General features: G+C 42.2%; 1 protein-coding gene across 19 annotated transcripts in view; it reads right to left on the bottom strand.

Moving 5' to 3' along the window:
* Fggy (FGGY carbohydrate kinase domain containing) overlaps nucleotides 1-21,852 on the bottom strand; it is a 362,592-nt gene that overhangs the window by 51,412 nt on the left and 289,328 nt on the right. Inside the window, exon 17 of one of the 19 annotated variants that reach the window (XM_060365880.1) lies at nucleotides 2,148-2,214. The exons of the other annotated variants lie outside the window; for them this stretch is intronic. Within the exon in view, the coding sequence (XP_060221863.1) occupies nucleotides 2,148-2,214 (67 nt within the window). The remainder of the gene's footprint in view (nucleotides 1-2,147; nucleotides 2,215-21,852) is intronic. 19 annotated transcript variants of the gene reach the window in all.

The raw sequence follows: 21,852 nt of genomic DNA, 5'->3' as shown, positions 1-21,852 counted from the left end.
AAGATAACAAATTGCCAGGCCTTGTGAGAATACACTTGATTTAAATCTTGGGGTCCACTAGGCACACACTAGATGTGAGTGTTTTAAAGAATGGCTCCCACCAGCCTGAAACATATCGGATGTTCCTTTAGCCTGAGCTCCCCCAAGACATAAACTATGTGTTTAGGGGAAAGCAAAGTCAAATGACTCATGACAGAGTTTGTTTTTAGTACGAATTATTTTTCTCTGCCTCCTTGCTTTTAAAGACAGACCCTATTCAGATGGGTTGAGCAATGATTTCTGGGAGGTAGGCTGACTGCGGGGCCGTCTGAGAGCTGGAAGTGGATAGTAGAGAGAAAATTCCCCACCATGATGGATTCATCATGATCTCCTTATTCTAGAGCTCTGCAGTGGCAGCTTTGAGGGATAACGATGACAGAGAGAGAAAAAGAACCTGCAAAAGTAAAACCGTACTTGTAATTTTGCCATGCACTAATGTGGGATGCCAGGAAGATCACACAACTGCTCCGGGATGCAGTTTCCTCCCCTGTGTAATGGGAATAATGACTTAGACTGTAGTGTGGATTCCATAAGGTGATGCTGGCCTAGGGCCTGTCATTCAGAAAGCTTCTAGTAAATGGCCCTAGGCTGAGCTCCAGGACAGGAATGTGTCCTTTGCGCTCTAGTATCTGCCTAGGAGTTGGGCAGGAGGCATGTGAAGAAAGGTGAAATGAAGGTTGCAGAAACCTGACAAACAACAGCACTATTTACATTTATGAAGTACCAGATCTTTCTCTAACTGCTTTACCGTTGCTTTTCACAGAACCAGCGTTCACTGCTGTATCATAGCTGAAGCAGAACAGAGGCATAGTGGTTAGGAAACTAAACCAAGGGACTGAGGATGGCTCAGGGAGCAAGAATGCTTGCTGCACAAGCATAAGGGCCTGAGTTCAGATCCCAGCATCCACCTACAAAGCAGGAAATGGAGGGCCGAGACAGGAGGATCATTGAGCCTTGATGGCTGTCAGCCTAGTTTCTATACTCAGTGGGAGACTCTGTCTTAGCGGAACAGGGCAGGGACTGACAGAGCAGGATATCCCATGGTCTCTTCTGAGAGACACGAGAGAAGGATATAAACATAAGGAGTTCAGTGCCCTCTGAGAGGAGGTGGGAGTGCTTCTCAAGGTGTTCTAGGCCCAGTGGCACTCACCCTTCGTAAAAGGTGAGGGGTGAGGACTGAAAGCCAGCCCTGTCATCCGTGGAAAGTCCACAGCCGGCAGGAACTTTGGGTAATACTTGGTACAGCTGCATAAGGCAGGTGGCAGACTGTTTGGTTCATATTGTCCTTCATGTTCACAGGGGAGCGAAAACTAGAATCTGGACCAGTCCTCCCTAATCCTGCTCTCTCACTTTGGTATCCAGACCTCTTCCTCATTTAAGTATCACCCTGACATTGGGACATGGTCCTGCTGTTCATCCTGTAGTTCCTACTTAAGCATTGAAGGACAAGCAAGTCCAATGGCCATTTGGCTTTGGGCATGTCCAGATCCAGTAACCTAGACATCCCTAGAATACAATCAATATTTGCTATGTCCTCCCAACACAACACTGTATTATTTACTTGGCAAGCAGCTGTTATAAAAGGATATGGGTTCCCCCAGGAGTCTTCCTAGGGGGAAATACAGGCAAGGCTGGAGAAAGTGGCTTCTCAGTGAATTAACAAAGCTTCTTTAGATTCCTATCTCTCTCTCTCTCTCTTTCTCTCTCTCTATCTCTATCTCTCTATCTCTCTCTCTCTCTATCTCTCTATCCATCCATCCATATCCTCTGCCTCTGCACCAAAAGTGAGGTAAGTCACTCCCCTATTTATGCACAGTTGCATCTGATCTACAAAAGGACTTGCCTCTCAGTTCATGCATCTTCTGTTCTGAAGTTTAAGTCTGCCCCCTAGCCCTCTACCTCATCCTCTGGGTACACATACACATGTTCACCTCCGTTTTTAAAAATATTTTAAGTACTAGTTTAATGGTCAGTCTCTTTGGAATGATTTCTCTACCTCCAAGACGAAGAGTTTAACATCCTACTATAGTTACATGTTGTATGGGTTTTCTTGTCTACAATGCTGACACAAATCTGATTTAAAAAAGAAAAAAAGAAAAAGAACAAACCATGACTGAGTCTGCCAGTCCAGCATTGACTCTGTGAAGAGAATAGGCCTAACATGGACGGCTGCACCTGGAGAGAACAGAAGTATATAATGAATAAGGGGATGCGAGAAAGAAAGGAGACTGAAGAGCCAGTTTTCAGTCCAGAGAGGCAGACCCATGAACCATGCCTGCAGAAGAACGTGATCCAAGGTCCACCTGTGCTATCAGGTGCTCAGCATGCAAATGTCTGCTGGGGACTTCAGTAAACCTCATATTCATATTGCTCTCAATTCAAAGGGTAGGAGGGAGTTTGTACTGGGACAATTTCTTAGGCCAATTCTCTTCCCTGTATGCTTTCCCCAACATTCCCACTCTGCATGATACCACAGGATTCTACCATCCTAAACCATGTATTTGATTTCAGTGAAATCGGTCGGGCTCTGAGGCATAAAATAGTGTCAGGGCCTTGAAAGGGAAGAGAGAGAAGATAGCACAGAGCTCTCCTGACATCAACATGCCCCATCATTTTTGTGTTGCCCTGGATTCATTCAACTTACTGTCACCACCGGGCCTTTACCTTCTCTGTGACCTAGGCCCCTTCCTTAGCATGATGACTCCCACTGCTCTGATGGTCAGCCTTGCATACCTTGTCTCCCTGGCCCGTCTGTGTTCTTCTCATTGCTTCGTTTTTCTCTCACTGTTTGTCACTACTGCTTGATTCTTGGCCTGTGGAATGTAAGCCTCATAGCCGAAGGCATCCAGGCAAAGGAGGCTGGTACCCAAAGTTAAGGAGATAAAGGAGCCTCAGGCAGAGCTGCCTGGTGAGACTAAGAACAGTGACACTGACTTGAAAACACTTAAGAAACTGATGCCAGCCCTTGGCATCCATCGCTCATGACAACTGTATGGCCCTGCTTGTTGATATTGTTCTTTTATCCTGCATTTCATGAACGTGGGTGGAACAACCGTAATAACAGTTCCTGACCCATGCTATGGAAATTGAGTTGTTTCATGGAAAGTGAGTAGAACGGTGCCTGGAGGCAAACAGCTTCAGACGCAGTTGCCTGTCCCAGCAACGCATGCACATATATGGTGGGCTAGTGCTTGTGCTTTCAGCCTTTGTGAATTGTATGCGGCATGCATTAGAGGCACTTTTTTTTTTTGTTTTTAAAACAAAGCTTGAAATTTCCACAACGAACAATGTTAAACATGTGCTCCCCGTTTTAAATTCAAAGTAGGCAGTGCTAAACAGTTTATAGGGATTGTTCTAAGTGTTTATATAGTCAGAAAACTTTAATATGTTTGTAATAGGCATTTATGACTTTTTAAATCAAAGATTTAAGAGTTTTAAGACATGTAAACATGGAGACGCAAGTTAAGAGCTCAGAATCTGGAACAGATGAAAACATGTTGGTGGGGAGAATGAACTGGTTAAAAGCTCCAAATACAACCTTGTCAGGGCAAATATGAATAAAGGAAATTAGAAGATAGGAGGGGGGAAATGGGGATATGAGAAGTGAGAAATCACCACAGCTGCAGAAGACTCCAACAGCAGCAAAGTAGCCATTTCTCTGCAGGCTGCAGGGAATGCCTGTGGCAAAGGCTTGGACAGTGCACACCCTGCTGCAGTAAGAGGGAAAGTTACACATGGCGGGGGTATACAATGGTATTTCACTAATAACTTTGAAAATCTGCTGTGACAGTATGTGTGACCCCCACATCTGTCTTGTCCTTCTTTCCTTCCCTTCTTTGTCCCCAAATAGGAAGCCTACTAGTCTTCTGTCTTGCCCAGATTCAATTATTTTTTCAACCTCAAGGGACCAGACTTTTTTTTTTTTTTTTTCCATGTGAGGAGGAAAGAAAGGGATTTCTTTAGAAAGACAGAGCATTTTAGCAGCCCCGGCAATGTTCAAGAGTGCCACTGGGTGTCACTATTGCAAAACCAACAGAAACCAACCATCTAAAGAAACAGTAACACGTTTAATACAAGGCACAGGAGCAGTAACAGCTCAAGAAGCAGACACTGTCTTTCAGAACTCAGAAACAGTTCATCCCTCTAAGCCAGTTATTAATTTCCTTCCTAACTCAAGGGATAACCCCAAGAAGAAATGACATTTCATTTTTCAGTTAAAGAAAAATCCCCCAAACAAAACAAAACAAAACACAACCCCTCCCCCTAAAAAAACAAAACCAAAACTGAAAATCTGTGTTGTTCTCCTTTCCTAAAATATTCACATTTATGCACTAAGCTGAAATTCATGTGGAAAGTTTGCAGCATGAGTTGCTTTGTTATCAACACTGTCATCACAGGAAAAAGAAGTAGCTTCCAGAATAAAAACATAAGAGAGTAAAGGAGGCCTGGCTAGGAGGAAAATAAATGTAGCCAACATTAGCTTGATACTTAACTCAAAGCCATAATTTTATTAAATATATTCAAGCATGGTTTTCATTTAGATCTGGCAGCTTGGTTAATGGGGATGCATTAAATAATACCTGGCTGTTAAATATATTTAGAAATCAGTGCCACATAAAACACACAACGTGCACAATCCAGCTTCACTCTGATTTAAGGCTTCTCTGTTCTCTTGGCTGTGGGCACACACATATTAAAAATTAAGCACACACGCTCAATGTATGCTTGGGCCTTTTAAAAGGCTTTATGTTTAAACAGAAACATGCAGTGGAAAATGAACTCAGCTCTAGAGAAAGGTAATGGATGCATCCCTTTGGGGACAGCTGTCCTGTTTATGAAAAGAAATGAAGAGGGGAGGATCAGGAGCAGGGAGAAAGAGTTCTCAAGTAGCCAGCCTTAAGAGATGCCCAGCTCTAAGGAGGGTTTCTGCATCCAAGCTTTATTCTTTATCATAGCTAAGGTGAATGAATGGTACTTGTATTATGTAGTAGTGGAGAAACTTAACTGTTAGTGATCAAACAAAGACAGGAGAGACAGACAGAGAGGAGAGAGAGAGAGAGAGAGAGAGAGAAATGAATCTGTACTTTCCTGGGCATAACACTAGCCAGTAAAGGATGGGAACTTGTAGGGAGGGATTGTTCTGAACAGTCAAGGACATAGACAATGTTTTTGTTTGTTTGTTATTCATCTCCCACCTACATTTTTTTTTTTGTTTGATTGTTTGTTTTGTTTTATTTTTGAGACATGGGCTCATTCTATAGCCCAGGTTAGCCTCAAACTCCTTCTGAATCTAAGGCTGATCTTTTGGCCTTAGTCTCCCACATGCTACCATACCTATCTCTGTTCACAATATATATATATGTGTATATATATATATATATATATATATACACACACACATATATAAATTACAGTTATTTACTTTGTATGCCCCCTGTAGCTCCCTCCCTCCTCCCTTCCCAACCCTACCCTCCCTCTTCCCCACCTGTGTCCTTCTCCCAGTCCACTGAAAAGGGAGGTCCTCCCTCCTTTCCCTCTGATCCTAGTCTATCAGGTTTCATCAGGAGTGGCTGCATTGTCTTCTTCTGAGGCCTGGTAAGGCTACTCCCCCCTCAGTGGGAAGTGATCAAAGAGCAGGCCAATCAGTTCATGTCAGAGGCAGTCCCTGTCCCCATTACTATGGAACCCACTTGGATACTGAACTGCCATGGGCTACCTCTGTGCAGGGGTTCCAGGCCATCTCCATGAGTAGTCCTTGGCTGGAGTATCAGTCTCAGAAAAGACCCCTGTGCCCAAACTTTTTGGATCTGTTGCTCTCCTTGTGGAGCTCCTGTCACTGTTTTTGATAGAAGAAATAAAACAGTATCTCTGGCCTGCAGAACCAGCTCAGTGAGTTAGTACATTCTGATAACCTTGGTAAGATTGCTTAATAGTCTGAGTGATCAGAATGTCACACATCAAAAAAAAAAAAAAAAAAAAAAAAAAAAAAAAGAATGTCACACATCACACTTGCTTCAGAACAACCCAGTCAAACACATACTACTGTTTATTTTAGGAACGTACGTTTAAGTCAGATAGCTACAGAAAAATTGTCAACCACTCAGAAAGAAAACAGATAATCACTAAAATGAAGGTTTTGTTTTATTCTGTTCCTCAGAGAACTGCCACACTGTCCAAGCTCACAGAGGCATTATGGAGGCAGGGTTAGAACTAAGGCTGTCTAAGTCAATACCTCACCTCTCTGACCTGGAACCCTAAAGTTCCCTAAGGCTGGCTAGAGGCTTGTGGCAGCAGCTAAAGGGAAATGGGTGTCCCAGTGGAGAGCACAGCATGAAATTCTCTTCACTGTCTACGTTCGTCATCTATGATACTAGAAGGAGATCCGGAGTTCTCAGATTCCATGTCCCACTGCTGCTGACTTTTATAACCAGACTATTAATCTCTGACACAAGAAAGAAGTGGCTAAAATGAGAAGCTCACTAACATCTTCACTGGTGACAGTCAGATGGTGGAGCACAGATGAACAGAAGGAAGAAGGAGGGAATTCTGACATACGGTACAACATAGATGGACCTGGAGCACACTGTTATGCTAGAAATAAGGCAGTCACCAACAGGCAAAGGCTACTTAAAAACGCCGCTCACAAAAAGTGGCTAGAGCTGTGGAAAGCAGTGAGGGTCAGGGGCTGCGGATGGGGCCATGCAGAATTGCTGTTTGATGTGTCCAGAGTTTGGTTCCACACATTGAAAAGTGTTCTGGAAACAGATGGCGCTGACAGTTGCGCAGCAGTGTGGATGATTCCCCATTCCACGAAACAGGAACAGTTTTGAAAAGGAGAAAGGTTAAGATGTTGGATGCTACACCATGTGCATTTTACCCCAGTTGAATTGAAAATAAAATAAAACAACCCTGACCACCTTTCACAGTGGTCATTTGCAACACTTTCTTCCCTAAACAGCGTAAAGCCTTCATATTTATAATTGTCTTTATGTGTTTCAAAGGACACGGGCTTCTATGGTACTTCCACGCCATTTCTATGGAATATAAAAAGTCAGGAAGAAATGAACGATCATGTAGAGTTTTACTTCTGTATGTCATCTATGAGTTCTTATCCTGGTCTGACCAGCAATGAGGCTGCTGCCTCTCAAGTTGTTGCCCTTGCTGGGTCTCAACTTACTGTCTGCAAAGGAGGCTCCTGAAGGACCTTCCAGCCCTAGCTGATAACTGTTTCCCAAATGCAATACTAGGTCTTTCTCGCGGATGTGTTCTTCATCACTAGCCCTCTTCTGGATGTTCTGCTTGTTTTTGAGCCCCTGGTCGCTTCTGCACTCAGTGCACTTGGAGAAAGTAGTGAGAGGAGAGACAGGAGGCACTCAAGAATAGGGGGGCTTCTGAAGCAACACTGAGTGTTGGATGCCATGAGGATTAGGCCTGGGCTCTGACACCTGCTTGTCATGTGAACCCTGAAGGAAGGAAGCATTTACTGGGGCTTTCTATGCAAGGAGGTACTTTCACACATATTATCTTATTATTTCACAAAACTTGAGTAAATCGTTTCCATACCTAGATATTACCTGAATTCACAAGTAATGGGCTATCTTTCTAAATTCAGACTAAAACTACCCTTTTCTTCAAACAAGGTCTCATTTGGAGCAAAGAGTCTCATGAAAACTCAGGTTTGATTCTAGGTATTTATATTTTTATTATACATTAAAAAAATACATCAGGAAAAAAATGACTAGTAAAAACTAGGCCTGCCTGACAGCACTGAAAAGCACCCTGGGAGCCAGCTGTGCTTTGCCCACATTCTGGCTGATGTCAATGCTTCAGATTTTACCACCATTTCTGCTGCTCAATATCAGTACATAGATTTTACTAACGAACCCAAGCTGTATCCAGTAGATTTAAAGCCACGTTCTGGCTCCCATTCTTCATCCATCTTAGGTTTGGCATAGACTATAAAATTATATACATAGTGTCCCTGAATTTCTCAGACCCCATGGATGATAATACTTCAAAATGACTTATGAGCATTTATGAGACTGATATAGTGATTTTTTTTTTAGTTTTCTAAAAAGCCAAACAACAACACAGAATTATCCATATCAAGCATGATTTTTTAGCATAACCAATTTTTTAAGAAAAAAAGTTTGAGGAAGAATCCCTAAAATGATTGTGATGATGAATGTCTTTAATCTCAGCACCTGGGAGACAAAGACATGTGGATCTTTGTGGCCTACAGAGTAAGTTCCTGGACAGCCAGATCTACACAGGGAGACTCTGTCTCAAAACAAATAAACAAACAAAAACAAAAACAAAAAATCCCGAACCAACCAAACAATCAAAACAAACAAACAAAAAGCTCAAAAAACAAAAACAAAATTAAAAAAAAAAAAGGAAGAAGCTCTGACAGTGTCTTTCTTTTCTACCCTTCTCAGCTTGTTGAAACTACCATGGACCAACCATGCTCCTGGGGGGCTATGGCATGATGGGAAGCAGCTTTGCAATCTGGGGATCTGAGTTGCAGCCCTTGTTTTGTTATAGTTACAGGTTGTAGGTTTTGGAAAGACACTTAACTTTTTTAAACCTCAGCTTCTCCTTGGTAAACTAGGAGTTTTATTCACTGTTAAAAAAAAAAGTACATTAGATTCATTAAATACCTTATACAGTGCCTTCCTGTGGGCTGAGTGGTCTTCAGCACTTTGCTTTACCACTGCATTGAATCTGTGTGGGAAGGTTGCAATAAGGCCACAATTGTGCAAGTGGGTTATAAACTATACACCAAACAGCTGTGACTCTTTCTTTGTGTCTCAGATTAAAAATTTGTGGTCCTGGATACTTCCCTTGGTCCAGGAAATGGAGTAAGATGCCCCCTTGCAGGCATAGGGCTCTCTGTTCTCGCTTTCTATACTGAGTTTGCCCAGCATTTCTCTCTTCCCAGCATGCTCAAAAGAACTTGGGGATTGGGGGAAGGGACTATCTCACCCTTTCCTGTTATTGTTTCTCTACCATCTAGCACATAGTTACTGCCAAAACAGAGTTGCTGTTCTTTCCTTTAAATAAACACATAAGTTGATGGGAGGCTTAGTAGAAATCTGTAAGTTCCTTTTATGTATCTCTTCTCATGTTGGAGGACCTTAATCACAGGCTTACACAGCATCTAACACTCTTTGGTTCTTAGAAAGGATTAGCGAACTGCTAATTCTTTGGTTAAGTAAATTTGGGGGCCACTTTATCTGCTTGTCTGCCCAATCCAGGAGTTTCACAAGCATATTTATCTATTGAGGTTTTGATGGAATCTTGCTAGGAAGATACTTAATTTGAACATTTCCCAAACTGGTGCTTTCCAGTGTTGTCTTTAAATATATCGGAGCACACTGTTTGGGATAGTATCACCTGTAGGGAACTTGTTCTTCGTTGTTGTTTGTTTTTGTTTTATTTTGTAAAATTTCCTCCTGATTCTATCAATTACTTGTTCTGGTTCTCTTTTCCCACCCAAAACAGCATAGAGATAAGGGCAGGCCTACAAGGGGAGCCTGACAACAAGACATTCTAGGGATGACACCTCTGAGGACAGTACATATGTGAATGATCTGAGCCCTGTAAAAGGGGCCAAAGCATCTGGTGACTGTGAGCATTGCCATCAGGGCCCCACAAAGATGTTGAGTTTGGCATGCATATGCCACTTCAAATGCTCTTCCTTGTCCCTCTCCTCCTCTGCATCACTGCTGTTAACACTTATGGCAGCCTGCCAGGCAGCAGGCTTTCAGTGCTCTTTCTGGACTCATTCATTTAAGCCTCACCTCCCACCTTACTAAGAGAGTGCTGGTGTCATCTCCATTTTCCATGGGGTAAACTGAAGTGCAGAGAGGATGAATAAGGCCCCAAATTGTATAAAGTGGGCAGAGCATTGTGCAGATATATAATAGGAAATGTTGCTGGGAAGCTGAGGCTCTGAATATTTGAGGCGTGGGCTTTGTACTAAGATGATGTGCACAGAGCAGCACTATTTACCTAACTCCAGTGTGAGTGCTTCCAAACCTGGCTGCATAATGCTAACAGCACTCTAGCTTATTGAGCACATCCATACCCCTCACTATATAATACCTCCTGACAATGCTTACAAACCATCATGTCTCTTTTTTACAGAATTTTGAATGGACTTCCAGAAAGCTGCTATAGTAACCCTGGCCTAATAGGATTGCCTCTCACATTTGTTAGCTGACTTGCTCAAGGCAACAGAGCACAGCTAGGGCTTAGACTTCGGTCTTCCAAGGCCAAGCTTAGGCTGTCCCACCCTCCACCCTGGGTCTCTCCAACATGCCTCCAGCATGATCAGACCAGCTGTAGCAAGAGACGTTTACAGCATCAGCTTGGTATTCTGTTGATGTAGCTTTTTAAAGTGACTCAATACCCTACATTAATTACCTCCTATTGCCATGGCAATGGCTTATTACTCCTGGAAGGCTACCATCAGATGACCAATGCAAAAGCATTTTCCTTTTTTTCCTACATACTCTCCAGCAACTTCTTTTTGGCTGTGACTATTTTTGTATTGCCTTTTAACCTAATGGAATGAGGCTCTTACCATATAACATGATTCAGGGCTTCTCAAACTGGGATCCAGGTTGGAGCTGTAGTGGTCACTTAGGAGCTCAGGAGAGGTTCCCCTTTCTCAGAACAGAAGGCTGTCTGACCAGCTTTGGTTCAAGAATCATCTATGACACTTACTAGTTCTTTCCTCATGAACAACTTGAAGTATGTTCCTAGGCCTTGTTGGTTTCATTTAGAATAAGGAGGCCTAACAGGCAAAGTTAGTTTTTGAAATTTATATAATCAGTGTGAGGATACTAGCATAGGATTTGGAATGCAATGTATACATAAGAAATAGGAGCAACAGTTGTGACAATGAACACAATAGTGATGACTACTATTTTCAGAGATGAAATGAGACAGGTTCAGAGTTAAGAGTCAAACTCATTTATTTCATTCCACTATCAATCATTCTAATTGGTTCTTCCATTAAGCCTGTTCTTTTTCCTTTATAACTGTTGACCCAAGATACAATCTGCATTTACATTTATTGTTTCACCATCTTGTACATGCAATTGTAGATGTGATAAGATTTTTCTTACCTAAATACCTAGAGGTATTTGCTTAATGAATCAAAAAAGATTTCCCATGCAGTGTCTGTGCCTGGCTGTATTAGACACTGGATATAGGGTCATAATATACTCTTGGTGCACTTATATAAAGGGTCTTTGTCGAAACCCAAAATGAAGGAAATGGGGCATCCACCAGTTACCCTATCAATGACATGGATGGAATTAAACCTTAAATGATGTTCTAGCACAGGTTTGGGTACAGACATTTCAAAGCTTCAAAGTCTAAGAAGGAACTGAACTGACACTGGTCATGCCACAGATTTGCAACAACCTCCTTCCAAACAAACAGCAAAGGGTTGGGGGTAAGGCGGGAAGGACCAGTTCCCTGGCTCCTTCCAGAAGAGCATGACTCCCCTGTTTGTTAAGCGAGAAGTCAAAGTCCAAGATAGAAGGCCAATCTTCCAAGGGCATCCTGGGAAGAATTCTATCTGCAAGGGCTGACAGCGAGTCTGTTTGTGATACGTTCCCAGACACTGTTAGAATAAACTGAGGTACCTCCTCAACAGGGAGACAGTTTGTCCACTGTGAAGGCACACAGCTCCATGGTGATAGTTCTCCAGCGTACCTTTCTTCATAGCTAATCTATGTTGTCATTATTTTACCCTGGCATTTTTAGGTGTCATCATTTATTATTTCCTTTTTAATAATATGGCTCAGTCCTCTTGTTTAGCAGGGACCCTCTGGGGCTGTCTGCACAGAGGAAGAAAAAGACTGATGGCTGAATGAGAGATGCATGGTGCATTCTCTTGCCTTACTTGTTGGCTTTGCAGAGGTTCCACTTCTTGACATGTATGAAAACCCTGAATCTGATCCTTATAGTGTAAAGATGTGGAATAAAAGGCCCAAAGAGGGACCTCTTGGTCCAGTTCCCAACTGGAGTCATTCAGGTACTAGCATACACTAACGATGAGGGGCTTCTCTGAAAAATCGGAGTGTGAGAGCTGGTATTGGTGTGAACTGGAAAGCTGGCTGGATCCATCCACGGTGGCACTGTTGCTCAGTGGTTGGTGCACAATAACTAGCCATAAGTACTTCCCTTCTTAGCTAGCACTAAGCCATGCCTATGGAGCTTCACCTCCAGTTTGGCTCATTGCATGCTTATCCCGCTCTAGAGACTAGACAGGATCGATTAAGGTTGGAACTTTTAGCTGGAGGTTTGCTTCAGTAAGGTCAGCACATGTTCAGTAAAGTATAGAGAAGTGGGTTTCAGCACTTCATGGTTAGCCAAGCCTGGTGAGGGCATCTGCAATCTTATCTGAACCTCACTTCTTACTGCCCGTGATCCCGAGAAATGACTGTGTTTGCAGGGCACCATTGCTGGCAAAGTGTCAATAACAGTGGCCCTTCAGGGAATGGGTCTGGACATTAAATCAGTCAGTAATCATGACTGTAATTATCAGCTGTACATGTGGAATGACTCTCCTCTTTAATCGGTTTTAGAATCCCCTGGAAATTCGGAGTCCTAGGTCCCCACTCTACTACAATGAGATGGGAACTCAAAGGAAAGGATCTGTTGTTTCCTAGGAGCAGAACCACAGGCTTCAATGTCCAGCTCAAGACTGTCTATAAGTTTCTCTTCTAGCATCTGCAGTGGTTATCCCAGTGAACTGCCAAGGTCCTACTCTAGCCCATGTCAGTAGGTAGAACAGACCCGGCCGCACTGGGAAGATTTGCAACACCCTCAGCTCTGCTCTAAACACTGGCTCCTCTAGACCAAGGTTCCAGGCAGCTATGAGGAAGCACGGAGGAGGTGGGGTGGGCTCTACACCTTCCATGACATCTCAGAAGGTTCTTTCTCCGCGCTGAATCCTTAGTGTGTGCTGTTCTGCCATGCAGCACCTTGTTCACGGATGTGCTCTAGTGAAACACACCGCCAGGACCTTTAAAATAAGGCACTCCCCTTCTTTTGCAGGAACTCACCGAAACTTAAGAGACTTTGCTGTTGTTTTTACTCATAGGTTAGATGAATTTACACTTCAGCTTGCTAAAGAGATAATCAGTACACAACTTTTTGTTTGTTTACTTAAGCATGAGGCTTCTCTGACAGCCCTAATGCCTGCCAGCTGCGCTCCCTACAAACCCAGTGTTCTCTCTGGTACTGCTGACTTGGAATCCTTCCCCAGAGGAAACTCAATCTGTCTGAGCCTAGCCCTTCACTGTCACTGGCACCTCTACAGATCCTCTTCATACTGCTCTGCTGCCTGATCTGGGCTCAACATTTCCATCTACCCTTCAAGGCCCACTCCTTGTGGAGGGCAGGCCTCTCGTTCCTGCTGTGTCAATCACACAAGGGTATACTCTGGTTTCTGGTCGGATTTCTTCAGTAGAAAGAACATGAACTTGCGACAGAACCATTCCAGCTTGTGTACAAAGTGCGAACCTGAGTAAGTCATTCGCTTCTCTTATCAGCTAGGCCAGGGGCAGAGGAGCCCGCCATATGTAACGTGGAATGAACAGAGCAGGCTGGGGTGAGTACGTGCTGAGTACATGCAGACAGGCCAACGCCTAGGCTACAGGAGTAACCTGGTGGTATAGTATTTTCCTGGCTCAAGGGCCTAGGTTTGATCGCAAGCATCACAAGTAGAACCAAGCAGACAGGTGTAGAGCACTAACACTGAGCAGCTAATAGTTATCAGCTCCATGCCGCATCAACTTGTCCTTTTCACTGCGGGATGACTCAGGACAGTGACTTTGCCAACTATTCTGAACATATCATCTCACTTAATCTTCTCAACAACCACATGAGATATAGACTGTAGGATTTTAGCTTTTGAAGCGAGAGAGCAGGATTAGAAAGGTGAAGGGATTTTCCTAACACATAGTTATGAAATCTGAACTTGGGACTTGAGTCTAGCTTTGTGTGATATCAGAGTCTGTACTCTTATGTACAAAGCAATTTATTACATGACTTATTCTGTGCAGAGCAGAAAGAGAGGGTACTAGATGGGAAAAATAAAAATTTCCTTACAATTACCGGGAAGATATTTGAAAAGCTATAATTCCGGGTCTGGCAGCCATTACTGCTATGAGAACTAAATATATTGTTTAAAAGTACAGATTAAAAACACTTAGAACGTATAACATATCATCATTAAATATAAACGTTTTGTAGAACAGTAGCAGCTGTCCAGCTGGAAAAAAAAAAAAAAGAAAACAGAAAACACATCACTCACTGCAGTTTATGAAACGACACGGCATTCTGACATGAAGGCCGTTGTGTGTGTTTGCCTGGAGGGCGCCAAGTTCAGTGGCCTTCCTGCGGGCCTGTTTACTGACATCTGATCTACTTCAGCATCTGCTGCCCTTCTTGATTGATGCCCTGCTTCACATTAGCACTCCTCTCATGCCAGGCTGGTAAAGAGATTTAGGACAGAGGTCCTGCACTCCTCAGCCAGTGATGCCGCTCTGCTAGAAAACTGGCCGAGAAAGGGACCAGGCAACGTGGCACGCTACCTATCTACCAAACCATAGGCCAAGTGACAACTCTGGGAACTCCACAAACCCTTGAACCCAAGTTTCAGTATCATGTCTGGGCTTTCAGCCAGGTGGGATCAAATAAATTCTGTTTCTATAAAATACCCAAGGAGAAACTGATTTCTGAGCTAGTTTTTAAAGAAATGGTGATTTTTAAAATTTTATACCAGGAAAAAAATGGCATATACCCTTAATGTCATGATTAAACACCTGAAATGCTTCCCTGTTCTGCCCTCACTGTGTGCTATTTCATCAAACTAACACCCTTAGTTCAGGTTAGACACAAAATGTCAGATTCCACAGATGTTCCCTGAGACCCTCGGGAGTCCACAGCTGGAGTTCCAAGGTCTCTTAGCAATACTTCCCCATGTTTACACAGCCTGCCTGGTACCTAAATGCTGGGAGTATAAGGAGTCTCCTGATGTAAGCACTTAGAGTGTCTTCTCTGTAGACAGTTTCTGACTGGGAATTTTATTCTAGTAGCGTGTTTAGTCACTTACTGTAATCTTTAAATGCTACATGGATATGAGTGATCTGCAAATAGACAACCTGTTTGTTCTCTAAGCAAAATCACCAAGATCAGTGTAAGTGGCTACACTGCTACCACATCCATGGTAGTGACTCATGATTAACTACCTCGCCTGCCCACCTGCCCCACCTGTTGGAGGATTACTGTTACCAAGGCTGTACACTCAGCCCTGCCATTCTCCCCAACAGAAGTGTGTCCTTCTTCCTACTGACTGAAGGGCCACAGGGCCAGCTGCTGTATTTCCAGCACAAGGCACAGCCATCTATATGTTGGTACCTTCCAAAGCGTGGAGGGTGAGGGATGTGTTGGTGGGTCTGGAGGCAGCCCACCTGAGTTTAAACCCCCATTCTACCACTAACATTCAAAATCTGGTGCTTTCATTTCCTGCTCTCAAGTCGAAACATATATAAACTCTCTGGATGAGTTTGTTCCGGGTGTTGAATTAACCCAGAGAATAATAATATTAGTGCTTTTCTGAGTAACAGGCAGTGCACTTAAAAGCCTTTTGTTCTTAGATTTGGAGCAATTCCGTAATGTTTATCAGTAAGGAGCTGAGGATCAGTGACATTAAATAATGTGTCTCACCAAGTTTGCTCACATGGTTGGCAAGCCACAGAAGGCGATCACCTGGAACGGAGCAACCTCTCTCAGAATCCCTTACTTTCCTCTTACCTGGTCACCACGATGCACTCAGTTTTGTCTCCCTCCCACCCCATCCTACACTTGGCAGATAGCTACTGCAATGCCATATGACTGGGTCTCCAGCACTTGTTTTGTCCTTGAGTGCAGAGGTCCAGGTCACAAAGTTTCCAAAATGTAATGTTCAAATGTCACCTTGTTGGGACAGCTTTCCTGCCCTCAAGACAGTAAGGACACTCCTCTGATGATCCATTATCCCACTGTATAATTATTATAATTTAAACAGAGTGACCAATTAAAGTTGTTTTGCTTTATATGTGTGGACATGTCTACTCCTTATGGTATGAGTTATAGGGCTGTCTCTCTCTTCCCCACCCCCAGTGTGTGTGTGTGTGTGTGTGTGTGTGTGTGTGTAAAGCATGAGGAATTGAAATTGAATAACTCACGAATAGTAAACAGCAGAAGCAAGGACTGAGGCAGGCAAATAGTCTCTGCAGTTACTTCAGTTATGGCTTTCCCATAGTCTCTGTAATTCTACTCCCTTCCCTCACTAGCCTGGAAAGTGTTGCACACGGAACAGGCTTCACCTCACTCATCCTCCTAACCTCTAGGCTTTTCCTGTCACATGTCAGGAAAAGGGTGGGCCTTAAAGGCTGCAACACAGGACCTGGCTGAGTACTTTGAATAAAAGCCCACATGCACACACACTTTCTTGAGATCTGCTCCACTGACATCTGTCAGCACAGCTGACACAACGCAGTCTTCCTCCGGCCGTGGAGGCGCAGAACACGCATCCTGGCACCACAGGAAGGACATGCGGAAAAGGTGCATTAATGGGCCAAAAAACAAACCAACGGAATGATTAATTTGGCTTCCCCTTCAACATTATGTTTATCCAGGTTGATTATGTAGCACTTAATTACTAATTTGCCCTACTTAAGCCAAAAGTGCTTTTAATTTTTAATGAGCTAAGGGAGGAAGATGCCTTCACTTTGTAAAGAGCAGATATTTTATTTCCCTGTTTTGACTTACTCAACCAATTAATAACATTTCTAAGTCTGTATATCCCTCTCATGAATTCTTTCTCCCTGAATCCTTTCCATCCGCCTGGGTTAGCCATGGAAACAGACAGCAGCCGCATTGAAACAAATTAAATTCATCTCCCAGCTGGTTGGCGGGGCTGAGAAAGGCCTATGCTTCCAGTTTCTTACAAGTTGGGGTGCTACTGTTTGAGGGACCATTTCTCTGTTGTTACCCATAACAAGGAAACGATCATGACAGTCACTCAAGACAACTCTCCTACAATTCCACATGGTTTCCCTGTTGTTAACATTGGAAAATCTTAATTACAGTCTGGGGCAGCCTAGGCATAGTGAAGGGCACTTCTGTGTCAGAGCTGGGCTTCACTGCCCCTGGCTACCTGTGGGAAAAAGGGCACATTACCTAAGTTTCTAAACCTGAGTCTCAGCCCTACGGGGAAGTGAAAAACATCGTGCAAGGACTAAAAGCCATCTAAAGTACCTTAGCACAGTGCCTAACTCAAAGCACATAAATACAAACATTAGGTTGATTATTTTTGGCAGATGCTACAGCAGAAATACAAAATGAGGGGCATGGGAGTCTTCTCCACACTCCCAGCAGGTTTCTCATTCTCTGCAGAGCTAGGAGGCTCGGTTCAGTTCTCCTCAAATGCACCACATAACCTGCCCCATAGCATAATCCAGCATACCGATTCTTTCCCTGAGAACATCTTGCTACGATAAAATGTTAGCCAAACCAAATACTACAGTAGGTGATGTATCAATTCATAGTCTGATGCCAAGTTCCCTATCCCAGATCATTCCGGATCCAGCAACATACAGCGGACTGAGTAGGCTGGCCTACAAGACCTTGCTGGACATCTTCATATACCCCTGAAGGCTCTCAGCACCTTGCTCTGGTTGTGCATGGGCTGACAGGCATGCACCATGTCAAGGCGCTATCTTGCCTTTTGGCTCGGTCCAGCTAAGAGGAGGTAGGTGAGCAGCACAGCTCTTTCCTCCTAGGGTCACCACTTCCACACCACCCTGTGTTCTGGCTTCTAACTCACCTTCACCTGCCAATACTAGGGTAGCACCATAAACTTTATAAGTAGTCCCTCCCTTTTGAAAACTCTCTAAAACTATCCCAAGTTGAAAATGCATTCCATTTTATCCATAGAGATCTTGATGAAAATAGTGACATTTCAATATTCATGTAAATTCTAATTTCTGGCCACTTAATTTGATATCAGGTTTTAAATAATAGTGATCATGCTTTGATCTAGAATAGTCACTGTGACCGACTTATGATAGGACTTGGCTTTTGGCTTCACTAATTTTCTAGCAATTGACTTGTCCCTTAGCTTGTTTGGCACTCTTTCCTCATCTGTAACATTAAAGAGAGTGCAGGAAATTTCCTTTATATTCTAGAACAATGTGAAATGTTAAATGCCATGGTTTCTTTGAAACACATTTGCAAAAAAAGATATATCATTCATGTTTCTGCACCAATGATACTTTCTCAATGGTTCACTGTAGAATATCAAAGCATGCAACTGTAGAGATGGGTTTTCTTCTGCACAGTTCTTAGAGTGGCAATCAGAACTGTCTCATAAATTTCAGCGAGACTGCATGTTCTATGAGTCTGAATCAAGCCTTTCTCCAGTAGGGGTGATGCATGGCTTATGTGTGTTTGGGCATATATTTATGTGTGTGGTATGTAGGGTACATGTGTGAACATATGGGGGTGTGACTATGTATGTGTGTGCAGGGGCACACATGTCTATGTATTTGTGCAGTCAGGGCTCGTCTCCATTTATATGCTATTCTTGATTTTACTGAAGACTTTGTCTTTCATGATTTCAGATTGTGCACTTACTTATTGTAGTGAGTATCAAACTATACAGTATGGATTTGCTATTGTCGGATTATACTAGTTAATATAAAGGAAAAAAGCACCCTAACTTATTCACTTCATTTTGGTTTATTCCAACAAGGACATTTATTATGGAAAGCTATGCTACATATGATAGACTGAGGTATTATATTTATAAGCCTTTGTTTTTATAATATTGTCTATATTTTATCTATAATCATATTTATGATATAATGTAAATATATAAGCATATGTGTGTATGAATGAAATAGAGAACAAAGGTTGTAACAGCATCAAATATTGCCTCAAATAAAATCAAGTCCAAGAATAAGGTGAACATCACTTTAGTAACACAACTTTATAATCCTATGTTTTCAAAGACTCTATAGATGTTTGGCCATGATTAACTTAATAAAAACCTGACTCTTAAATTTTCAAAAATGAAAATTGTAGAGAAAGTAGAATATATTCATTAGATGAATCTTTCCCCCATTTTAGTTTAATGGGTGTTTGCCTGCATGTCTGCCTATGCACCATGCTCCTACTTGGTTCCTACAGAGGCTAGAGGAGGATATTAGAGTTCCTGAAACTGAAGTTCAGATTGATATCAGCCATCATGTGGATTCTGGGAATCAAACCTGGTTTCTCTGCAAGAGCAGCTAATGTTCTTAACCACTTGAGCCATCTCTCCAGCCTTCATTAAACTAAATCTTGTAAATACCCATGTGCTAAAACAACCTTGTATGTAAAGGCCTTGATGTTCATCTCTATAAAAAAAGTCAACAAGTATTATAATAATAAGTAAAACAAAGAAAAAAACAGAAAAAAGAAAATGTTAAAAGAAAGGGCAACAGGTAGATTATGATCAAAAGCAAACACATAAACTTGACAACAATCCTTAGCATGACATGCTGAGTTAAACAGGGCACCCTTCTGCTTTAATTCCTGTGTTTGTCAACTAAGCAGTGATTTTCTAGGTACTGTATTGCTTGTGAAAGGCAGCTAAACTGCCTACCATCTTGAAGTCTAGGTACTCTTTGAGAGATGGGCTGGTGGCCAGTGTGTCAAGCAAGGTTATACAGTTTCTTTCTTGTGCTTCTCAGCACAATGGGCCCTGCTAACACCTGCTAGGTTGTTTCTATAATACGAGGAACAGTAACAGATGGAAAATAACAGGCCTGTGGGGAGTAGGAGAATCAGATGTTACATGTCTTTTATTCTTAAAAATAGAACTCTAATTTTAAGATAAATATTTTGACTTTGACACCCAGGGTGCTATTCTACAAACTGGATTGGAACCAAGAGACTGATAGATAATTAATCAGATCCCAAATTTGTTTCTGTTCCTTTGGTTGGGAGAGATATTTATAAAAACATAAGAAAGCATTGATAATTAGTTATTGGCAATAAGTTTAACTTGTGTTAGGACCAACATCACATCCCCAATTTAATTCTTCTTGAAACTGTTAACTATCATTCCAAAGTTTTTTTGGTTGAATTTTTAGGAGTATTGACATACTGGGCAGCATAAATACTAAGAAAATTTAATCTGAAATCTGATTCTTTCTAATTAGAACCCAGCATCCCATATCTCTAGAAACACATACCTAAGTAGCAAAAACGCTATTATCAGGACCATATGTGAAATGAATCAGATTATAAGACTCGTGAGCCTGAAAAATAAATGGAGCTTTAATTCACAAGAAATGTGAACCCAGGATTTTCAGATAATATTGATGAGTGTATCAATTGTTACTGTGTATGAAAGATCCTAAAAATTAAGCAGAACTTTTTGACTGAACCTTTACATACCTCCATAATCTGTTTTATACTTAGACTCTGATAGCTTAGACCATGCATAAAAAATTAGCTACATAGATGTTATTGGAAGCATTCACTAAAACAGCCAGCATAGCTGAGGTCCGGTAGAATAACTATGTTATATACTATGGGGTAGCAAGTTATACAGCCAGAAGAAATGAATAAAAGATTTATTACATATTCTTAGGTGGGGTGGGGGAAGACTACAAAACAATAATTATTGTACGAATACATTTTACAATGATCCCAATTATAAAGAAAAAAGACTAGTGTATTAATTAATTACAATTGCTAAAGTACTTTTAGGGTAAAAAGATCTGTGTGTTTTTATATTTCTCCTTTGTCTCAACTGGAATTTCTAATTTTTCCTCATGGAGCTCGAATTATCAGTTCTGTTTCAGAAAAGGGCTGGCAAGGTGGGAGTGTGGCCCACAAACTAAGATTGAATGCACCAGGAAAAGGATGGTTTCATACTTCTGAACATCTTTTTTCCTCAACTTTTCTAAACATCCAGAAGTTGAGGTACAGCTTTACTTTATAAACTAAAAAACTAACATTTACGGTGCTAGAAAGGGGAACAGGGCTCAAATCGCTGCAGATTAACCCCTCCTCCAAAGCGAAATAGGAGATACATTGTATACGCAACTGTGTCCGGAGAACAGGGACACTAGAAATGGGGTTTGGCCTCTAGAAGTTTCTAATGGTCTAACTCTTGCAAGTGTTCTGGGTCTCTCTTACAGGGCATGAAAGGGTGTTATAAGCATTATGAAAGCTATACTAAAAAACTTAGCACAGTTCCTGCCCTAGACAGTCATGGCAAGTTAACTCTCATTAGTGGGGGTACTGGTAGAACACCTGGTTCTTCATCTTAACCTTAGGGCTTGTCGACAAGTGATTAAACTCTCTGATTATCAGTACCTGGGGGTTTGACTTGCCTCCCACACTTACTAGCTGTTTCATGTTTGGCTAGGAGCTAGTGTTCTGCTCCCGGGATTGGCTCAGCAGTCAAGGATATCTCTCCAGTGTCTAATATCTTCTCTATAAACCTCATCAGCCCAAGCTGACTACCAAAGTTCTAAGCATCAGATCCTACAAGAAAAGAAAAAAGAAAAAAAAAAAAAGGATCCATGGGGAGAGGAAGATTGGTTAACTTCCTCATTTTAAAATGGGGATACGAGAGCTGTGGTGGGGACTATATCAGCTCCACTGACACAAGAATGCACAAGCCAGCTACTGGTCAGCATTAGAGTTAGGAAAGTTCAAGTACAGAGTCGATGGTTGAGTCTTCAG

Source organism: Meriones unguiculatus, chromosome 12 (genome assembly GCF_030254825.1).
Source record: "Meriones unguiculatus strain TT.TT164.6M chromosome 12, Bangor_MerUng_6.1, whole genome shotgun sequence".
NCBI classification, from domain to species: domain Eukaryota; kingdom Metazoa; phylum Chordata; class Mammalia; order Rodentia; family Muridae; genus Meriones; species Meriones unguiculatus.
The sequence above is the reverse complement of the archived record's forward strand: the minus strand, read 5'-3'. Positions and strand labels throughout refer to the sequence as shown.